The following is an 8892-nucleotide window of genomic DNA, read 5'->3' on the forward strand; positions in this document are numbered from 1 at the left end:
AAGACACATCCCGGCAGAAACGGAGCCCGCTGTTCCCATTTGCCCGTGCGTCCCGGTGAAGGATCCTGCGGGCAGCATTCCCCCCTCCGCCTCCGTGCCCGCCGCGCTACTGAGCGCGGGCGAGAGGTGGCGTCCCGTAGGCACTCGGGACGGGGTTTAAGGCTGAAATAGGGAAATCCTCCCTCATGCGAGACGCCTGGCAGCCCCATCACCGCAGAGGAAGGTTGGGTCTGGTGACGGAGCGGTTCCCGCCCGGCCCGGGTCACAGCTCGGGACACAGCCGGTCCCGAAATACAGCCAGTGCTCGGGATGCAGCCATTGCTGGTGACACGGACATTGCTCGGGACACAGGCGATCCCGGCACACAGCCCGTGCTCGGGACACAGCCGATCCCGGGACAGAGCCGGGTCCAGCCCGGCGGGGCGGCAGCAGTTCCCGGACGCTTTTACCTCAGGCACTCGCCGGACACCCCTGCGCTCGCACGGCGGTCAGGCACAATGAAGGACGTCCAAACCCGGGGTCCTGCCAGCGCGCAGGGCCTCGCCTGCGCGGGCGAATGAGCTAAGAGAGACCCGCGCATGCGCACCTCCCTCTCTTCCGGCGCTGACCATGGCGGACAAGGAGTGAGTCCCGTTCCGCCCGCCGCCATCCGCCGCCATCCGCCGCCGCCCTGCCGCCCCAGCCCTGCCCACACCTCCCCCGGGGCCGCCGTGCGTCCGCCGGCGCTGGGAGTTGTGGGAGAGGAGGGACCGGCGCGGCGGAGATGGAGCCGCCACCTCCCGGCCCTTCTGCAGGCGGCGGCTGTGGCGGCCGGCCCTTGGCGGGAGGGAGGGTGGGCCCCGAGCGCCGGCGCCGCCGGGAACCTGGGGCCGGGGCGGCGGGTTCCTTCGGGCTGGGCAGGCAGGGCTGTGTGGAAGTTGGAGCAGGGAGTGATTGTCCGCCGGGCTGGTGTAGGCGGTCGTCAGGGTGATAGTGGCTCTGTAAACGCCGTTCTGACAAGTTTTGTCGCGTTTAGGAGTTTAAAATCTCCGGGACGAGAGGGGACGGGGCAGAAAGTGATGCTTAGGAAGTTCTGCTTGAAGTTGAGGAGGAGGAATTTTACCGTACGGGTGACCACGCACTAGAGCAGGTTCCCCAGAGAGGTTGTGGAGTGTCCCTCACTGGCGGTGTTCAGAACGATCGGGATGCAATCCTGTGCCCTGTGCTTTGGGATGATCCTGCTTGAGCAGAGAGTTTGGACGAGATGACCCATCATGGTCCCTTCCAACATCATCCACTCTGATAATTTGAGCGAAATTTCGCAGTACTGCCAAAGAAGCTTTTCCTGTTCAAGCACCTGTTGAAATGTTCATTGATCAGAGGGGTTTTCTTGAAACTACTTTGTTTTATTACCAGTTGCAGCAAAGTAGGACAAGTCTTTGTAGTTACAGTTGTGTGCAGCTCTGGTTGGTCTGTCAGGGTTTCTTCTCTGGTTCCAAATGAGAATGGTGCAGGTTCTGGACCAGAAGATCACCCAGTTCAGTCCCAGGGAACTGTCCTGGGATGCTGTTCCAGGTTTGGGAACAGTGAGGGTGAGGAAGATGCAGTGTTGTAGCTCAAGGTAGTGAGGCTTGCACACATGTTGTGTTTGAGACTTATGATGTTTGTCAGATGTAGTGTTACTGAGTTTCTTTCTACCAGTTGAAGGCTTTTATTTCTTGTTTTCACTTAGAGTAAAGAAGGTGCCTTCTGTGCCCGAGAGCCTGCTGAAGAAGCGGCAGGCCTATGCGGTCATGAAAGCCAAACGTCAGAAGAAGATTTTGGCTATAAAAAAGGTGAATATTTTCTGATCCCTTGACTCAGATTGCTTATTTGCTGCAGTAGTAGCTGCTGCTGTTACTGATGTGATGTAGTAGCACAGTATGTTGGTATTTGCTTAATGTTTTGGACTAAAATATGCTTTTAGTGGCTGATAAAATTTTGGGCAGATTTAAGGGTAAAAGTGTACAGTTGTCTGTAACGTTGAAGTTGATCTCGTATGGGGCAAGAGGTTATAGCCTTTGTGAGGGGGAGGTTGATGTGTAATCAGAGAATCCTAGAACTGTAGGGGGTTGGAACGGACTTTTAAAGATCATCTAGATCCAGCCCCCGTGCCATGGACTGGGACACCTTTCACTAGACCAGGTTGCTCAAAGATCCAATCCAGCCTGGCTTTGAACACTGTTAGGGTTGGCCCATCCACAGCTGCCTGGGGCAGCCCATTCCAGTGTCTCACCACCCTCACTATAAAAAACTTCTTCCTTATATCTAACCTAAATTTTCCATCTTTCAATTTGTGCCCATTACTCTTTATCACCACAGTGCTGATGAGGCGTCAGGGATCATAACATTGGTTGCTGTGTAACAGCCTGTGAGATTCTCTGGAGCTGAGGGTTCTGAGCTGTGTGATACTGATCTGTGTTACTTGGGGGAAGTTCTAGAACATGTCGTGTTACTTGAAGGTGATTTTCACATGCTAAAAGGCACTTCCTAACTCAGAGCAATTTCCAATTCCCTGCAGTACCGCAAGGCACAAAGGAAGCTCATCTATGCACGGGCCCAGGCTTACCACAAGGAGTACAGGCACATGTACAGGCAGGAGATCCGTATGGCCAGGATGGCCCGGAAAGCTGGCAATTACTATGTCCCAGCTGAGCCAAAGCTGGCATTTGTCATCAGGATAAGAGGGTAAGGTTGGATACAGGTATAAGCAATTTTATGTTTAAAAGTACTGAATTGGCTTTCCTGTTACCTCTTTGTTTTGAGGGCCTAAATACATTAAGGATAAAGCCTTCCACCAGTGGCTTGAGAAGTTGTTGGTAAATACAGTACATGCCATTGAGGTGTGTTTAATTAAGGGCTAAATAATTTTGCTGCCTACTATCTTTAGGAATCCCTGATTTTTAAGAAGACAAGGCCGAAAATACATGCAGACAGTTATTCTTTCTCACCTTCAACGTGATAAAACTACATGTCCCTATTCCCAAACATTCTGCTGAGCTGTTCTTCAAGTGTTTGTTTTGTTCTACTTTGGTAAAGTGTTACAGAAAACTAAAAAAATGGTGTGATTGGAAGAATTATGTTCAGGACAGCACAAGGCTAGTTCTAAATTGTTTCAGTATAATACTTAAACTTCATACTGAAGTATATAGCAATAGTAAGTTAACTTACTAAGCTTGCTTTGTGTAATCCGTTAAATCTGTTCTTGTATGGGAAGAGTGCTGGTTTTTTTTGGGGTTGTTTCTTTAACTTGATACCTGGTGTTTCTGGGATGTTGATGATTCAGGCTCTTTTGCTTTCTTCTCCAGTACCAACGGTGTCAGCCCAAAGGTTCGCAAGGTTCTGCAGCTCCTTCGCCTGCGGCAGATCTTTAATGGCACCTTTGTAAAACTGAACAAAGCCTCTATCAACATGCTGCGGATTGTGGAACCCTACATTGCCTGGGGGTGAGGGAAGGGACCAGTTGTACCTAATCAAGGTGCAGGTGTTGGGTGGGTTTTGTATTTTGCCATGCTAGAATTGCAGGGTTGTGTGTGCTTTTCCGTCTTTGAATTGAAAATGTGGTTAAGGCACTACTTTAAAGGTAAGGGCTGCTAGGCATGACTCAACTCTCATACCTGTGTTCTTGGGAACTTGTTATGAGATCTGCTTCTCTGTTGCTTTTGTGTTTACGTGTGGGACATGGTGGAATGATCCTTAGTTGTTTGGTATGGAAGTCCAAATCAGGGATGTTAACGTTAGTGTGAAATGTGGCTTGCAAAGACTTAAAATTGTTTTTTTTAAATGTGACTGTTACAGTTACCCCAACCTAAAGTCTGTGCATGAGCTGATCTACAAGCGAGGTTACGGCAAGATCAACAAGCAGCGCATTGCTCTGACTGACAACCGCCTGATCCAGAAACGCCTTGGTAAATTCTGCTGAGTACTGGGCTGGGCATCTGTCCTGAAGTGTCACTGGAGTACACTGGTGTTTAGTTATGATCTCTACTCCTGTCTTTAGTGCTTAATACAAAGCAAGGTGGAAATAATTTCCATCATAAAGTACTGAAAATAGGTGTAAAGAATCAAATTTTAGCCTTTTAAATTTGTAATGTTAAATGTAATCTCTTTAACCTTTATGAGGTCTGTAGGTCTTTGAGTAACGAAAAAGTGCTGTAGCATGAAAAAGTCGTCATAGCTTTTAACTTTCAGACTTCAATATTAGACATTTTGTCTTTGACTTTTGTGATCTGGTAAACAGACTTTTTAAACCTTTTAAAAGACCTAGGTAGTGATCAGTGTATTCAGTAAAAGCAAAGCGTGGTGCACAGCTGGGACATGGGCTGCTCTGGGAAGCTCCCTTCTCTTGCAGTCATGCCAGAATGAATGAAAGTGACCACTCAAGTCTCTCCTCTTTTTTGGTACTTGATTTGTATTTTGCTTCAGATTAGGCTGTGTCATGCCTGTTTCTTTTCCTGTGCAGTGGATTAACATCCTGAAGGTTTTCTGTTGTAATCTCTTTTTAGCACTGTGTTTTATGAGACTTGACTTGTAACATGTTGCTGAAGACTCTGGAAAGGCATTAATGAAACATGCTGTAGCGTTATTCAGCAGCCTAACTTAATAGCTAGTGAATTTCCCTGAGTTACACCTAACAGTGGTTTAGATGTATTTCATCTAGCTTTTCTTCAAAGAACAGTGTGTTTTCTTAAGATTCTGTAAGTGTGGGTTGTTTTTTGTTGTTCCTCATAGCTGGCAGCAAATATTGAACAGTTGAAACTGATGCCTCTTGCCAAGTGTGCCGTCTAAATGTTGACTTGGCTGCAGCTAATCCATTTTAATTGGAAAAGTCAGTCATTCAGTTTCATGACAAAGTGAATGGTTTCTGACTTCCTGAAGTTTATCAGAATAAGTAGGCATGACAGTAACAATGTGAGTATTCTTATTTTGTTATTGACCAGTGCCTCTGAAGTCTTTCTGAAAACTGTCTGAATTTTAGGAAAGCTTGGCATCATCTGCATGGAAGATGTGATCCATGAAATTTACACTGTTGGCAAGAACTTCAAAGTTGTGAACAACTTCCTTTGGCCCTTCAAGTTATCCTCTCCTCGGGGTGGAATGAAGAAGAAAACAATCCACTTTGTGGAAGGTGGAGATGCTGGTAACAGAGAAGACCAGATCAACAGACTCATAAGGAGAATGAACTAATGGTGAGATACTGCCCAAGGCTGCCCACTGTTCAGCTCTGCAGGCTGCTGTCATTATTTGTCAGGCATTCAAGTTTGATAGATGCTCACTTATTCTTGGGTGGTACCTGGAGTATAAAACTACTTGAACAATACGGTGTTCTGGTTTTCTTTTGGAAGTCTTACCAAAGCTTAAACATTTGGAAAGTTACATTGTCAGTGTAGTTGATACGTTTAGGAAATGCAAACATTACTGAAAACTTGTTTTAAAGCTTTATTTTGCTTTTTTGTTGGGAAGCCTTGAGATCTTGGCTAAAACTTTCAAGCCTCATTAATGACCTGTTAATATGATTGAAGTCTTGTGATTGCAAGTACTGTGGTTTTTTCAGATTTTCTAGAAAAGCCTGGTTAGGACTGGTCTAAATTTTCAGCTTGTTCAAGCTTCAGAATGATTCATTTAAAGCATTCATGTATAGTGACCAAGTTGGTAATTTTGAAAGACTGATTTGCCCATTTGAGTAGTCTCTTCTTTAGAAGTGAGAAGGTTTATAACACTTAAAGTGATTTAACAGTGACAGCTGAGTCCTAAAGGTAGGACCTACTCCAAACAATGTCTTATCTATTTTTGTGACTCTGCTGTTCCTGCTTTGGTGAGAAGTCTCTGCCATTCAAAGCCAACACTTTTTTCAGAGTTCTTGTATGTTACTTTTTGGACACTAAACCACCTTCAGTGTTGCCCATATCTTAGTTTCAGTCAAATATCTTTTTGGCTTGACAGGCATGCTGGAATTTAAGAAAACTTCATTGTGTTAGGGTGTTTGGAAAGGTTATCAAAGACCCAATTTTCCCCAAACTAATTCCTCCGAAGTCGGAATTTTTTTTTTTATTTGGCTTGTTGGGATTTGTTTGGAGTGGGGTTTTATTTGTTTGGTTGTTTTTTGTTTGGCTTTGTTTTTTGTTTTAGATACGCAGTTCAGTTACGAATTTCTAGCTTCAGAAGTTTGGTTCATAAAAAATGGGTAGCGTTGTGATTTTACAGTTTAAAACAGGTGCAGTTGCTTTTGGATGAATTCTCAGAAGTTAAAGTTTCTGAAGGAAAGGGAGTTTTATGTTGTTTTGCTGTTTTGTTTTTGGGTTTTTCTTCTCAAGTCTTAGAAAAATATTCTTAAAGCCAAGGCACAGCAAGCTGAGCTCATTGCGGTCTGCTTTCTGTCCAAGGAGCTAAAGGAGATCTAGGAAATACTTCCATTTGATTGACAGCGTTAATTCTTGAAGCTTTTTTGTAGGCTGCTGGTTTCCTCAGTTCAGGCTCCTTGCATGTTGTGCTGTTATCTCCCATCTGTGAAGTCAGCAGAGTTTTAAAGCATGGGTTACATGGCATGTGGAAATTCCAACTTCTGGAAAGTAGCTTCTTACTGGGGACAGTGTTCTTGAAAAGCTTTTTAGCTCAGCTGTGAGAAGATGTTGGTAACTGAGAAGCAGAATTGCTGTAACATGTGGTGCCTGGGGTGATGTTAAGTTACTCCCACTACTATTCTTGTAGAATTTTGCTGCTTGTGGCAGAAACTTGGAAGTTCAGTATTGGCAGATGTGTCATTGAGGTTAGTGCATAACCAAGGCTGAGAAGGGCTGTTATCCTTCTCTCTGATTTCTGAGCATGATGCTGTTTTTAATGGAAGCACTGCAGCTCTTCTGTTAGTGTAGATCCCTTTTCCTCCATCTTCCCTGCTAAACATCAGATGTGTACTGATACTGTTGTTTTCAGGAGCCTTTCTACAGATGGAAAGCTTTTAGCTCACCATTGCAGTTGTGAAAAATGCCTGTGAAGGTTGCTATATTGGCAGAGGAACAGGGGATATTCATTCATCTGGTTGCTCGTGTTTCTCACTGGACTTGTAGCTCAGCATCCCAAATAAGTGGCATACCTTAGAGCTTTACTTCATCTTTTAATTTAGGAAGTGACCTTGCAGTTACTTATTTTATGCTTATAAGCAGTTGTTAGGCTTTTCCTACAGACTAAATCTAAGATAACTGATTGTTCTTGTCTCTTCATCTTCCTTTTCCTGCTGTTGTGAATAGAGTGCATGTTTAAAATTGAAGTAGCCTACATGTAGAAAATAAAGGAATGTTGCAGTTTCTACTGAGGCCATGGGCAAACTGAAGTAGTAGGTTCAGATGATGTACTGGCAATACTTTCCAGGTAATGTCATTATGAAGAGTTGTATATCTGAGGAAGAGTATTCCTCTTCCCTATAAGTGGATCGTTTCATGCTATTTGTCTTTATTTCTTACTCTGTTTGTCGCTTATTTCTTAAGTGGTAGTCTCAAGTGAGTGAAAAAAACAGACCTCAGTACTGATTCCTTTGTATAGACTGGGAGGAAAGAGCAGAGGTACATGAAGGCAAATATTATTGGCAACATACTGAATTTCATCAATTTTTCAAGCAAGCTTTACAGGAACTGGACCCAAGTTGGCTTTTTTGCTTTCATTTTTGTATGTGAACAGTCTCTGGAATATGCCAAAAATGAGAGTGCAGCAGAAGTTAAAATATGCGCAATGTCTTGGCATGTCTTTAATTACCAAGTATAGGTATTAATGGTTTAAGGTAGAAATGTGTATCCTGTTAGGTCTGGTACTCCAAATCTCTGTTTTCAGTAAAGAGATGCTAATGTAGAAGTTAGTTACCATGTGTGAGACTACTGCAGTCTTAAATCCAGTGAAATGAGTGTTTTCAGTCAAACTTACAAACTGTAACAGTGTATTACTTTTACATATGGCCAGAGTTATTTCAGATCTACATGTGCCTAATGATATCTTTTTCTTTTTTGCCTTGCAGGTAAAGATGCCCAGCTGCAATATTTCAAAGTCTGGTCTGTTAATAAAACAATCTTGCACAAAACAGTCTGTTGTCTCGATTAGTCTCTTTTTGTGATCCTCCTCTGAAGTGGTGGCGTTTGTCAGGTTCAGTTTGGAGTCATGTGTTTCACACAGCCATAATTTGAATTAGCAGTATGTAGATATTGCTTGACCTTCATTTGGGGTAAGAAAATTGGGAAGGATTTGTGCAGGTAACAGATGAGATTTTGAGATGCAACAATAAATGACAAACGGAGCTATGTGCCGTTGAGTGGGCAGGAATCCTGCTTAGTTGTAACGCACCAGAAAGCTATGTGAAAATCTTTCTATGTGAGGCAGCAAGTGTAAATCTGTTCTTAACGTCTTTAGATCAGAGAATCTAAGAGTGATCTAAGTTGGAAGGGATCTTAAAGAAAAAACCTAGTTTCAGTGCCCCTGCCATGAACACCTCTCACTAAACCAGGTTGTTCAGAGCCAGAGCTCCATCCAACCTGGCCTTGAGCACTTCCAGGAATGGGGCATCCACAGCTTCTCTGGGCAACCTGTTCCAGTGCCTCACCACCCTCACAGTAAAGAATTTTTTCTTAAAATCTAATAAAATCTACTCCTAATTTGAAGTCATTGCCCCATGTCCTGTCCCCTACATACCCTGATAAAAAAGCCCCTCTCCATCTTTATTGTAGGCTACTTTCACATACTGGAAGGCCACAATTAGGTCACCCTGAAGTCTTCTCTTGTCCAGGCTGAGTAATTCTGGTTCCTTTAGCCTTTCCTCATGGGAGAGGTGCTCCATGCCCCTACGCTTCCTAATAGCCCTCCTCTGGGCTTTCTCCAATAGGTTGATGTCCTTCC

The 8892-nt window shown here is 44.2% G+C and overlaps 1 protein-coding gene across 1 annotated transcript; it reads left to right on the forward strand.

The window, feature by feature from the left end:
- The first annotated feature begins 555 nt into the window (after positions 1 to 555).
- On the forward strand, positions 556 to 8085 carry RPL7 (ribosomal protein L7). Its single transcript, XM_066180204.1, has 7 exons — positions 556 to 623; positions 1712 to 1814; positions 2540 to 2706; positions 3327 to 3464; positions 3817 to 3926; positions 4997 to 5207; positions 8021 to 8085. The coding sequence occupies exons 1-6, from the start codon at positions 610 to 612 to the stop codon at positions 5203 to 5205; spliced, it is 741 nt and encodes a 246-aa protein (XP_066036301.1). The 5' UTR covers positions 556 to 609; the 3' UTR covers positions 5206 to 5207; positions 8021 to 8085.
- Positions 8086 to 8892: the final 807 nt, after the last annotated feature.

Source organism: Chamaea fasciata, unplaced genomic scaffold (genome assembly GCF_029207755.1).
Source record: "Chamaea fasciata isolate MVZ Bird 193981 ecotype frontalis unplaced genomic scaffold, bChaFas1.0.hap1 SCAF_1, whole genome shotgun sequence".
Lineage (NCBI taxonomy): Eukaryota > Metazoa > Chordata > Aves > Passeriformes > Sylviidae > Chamaea > Chamaea fasciata.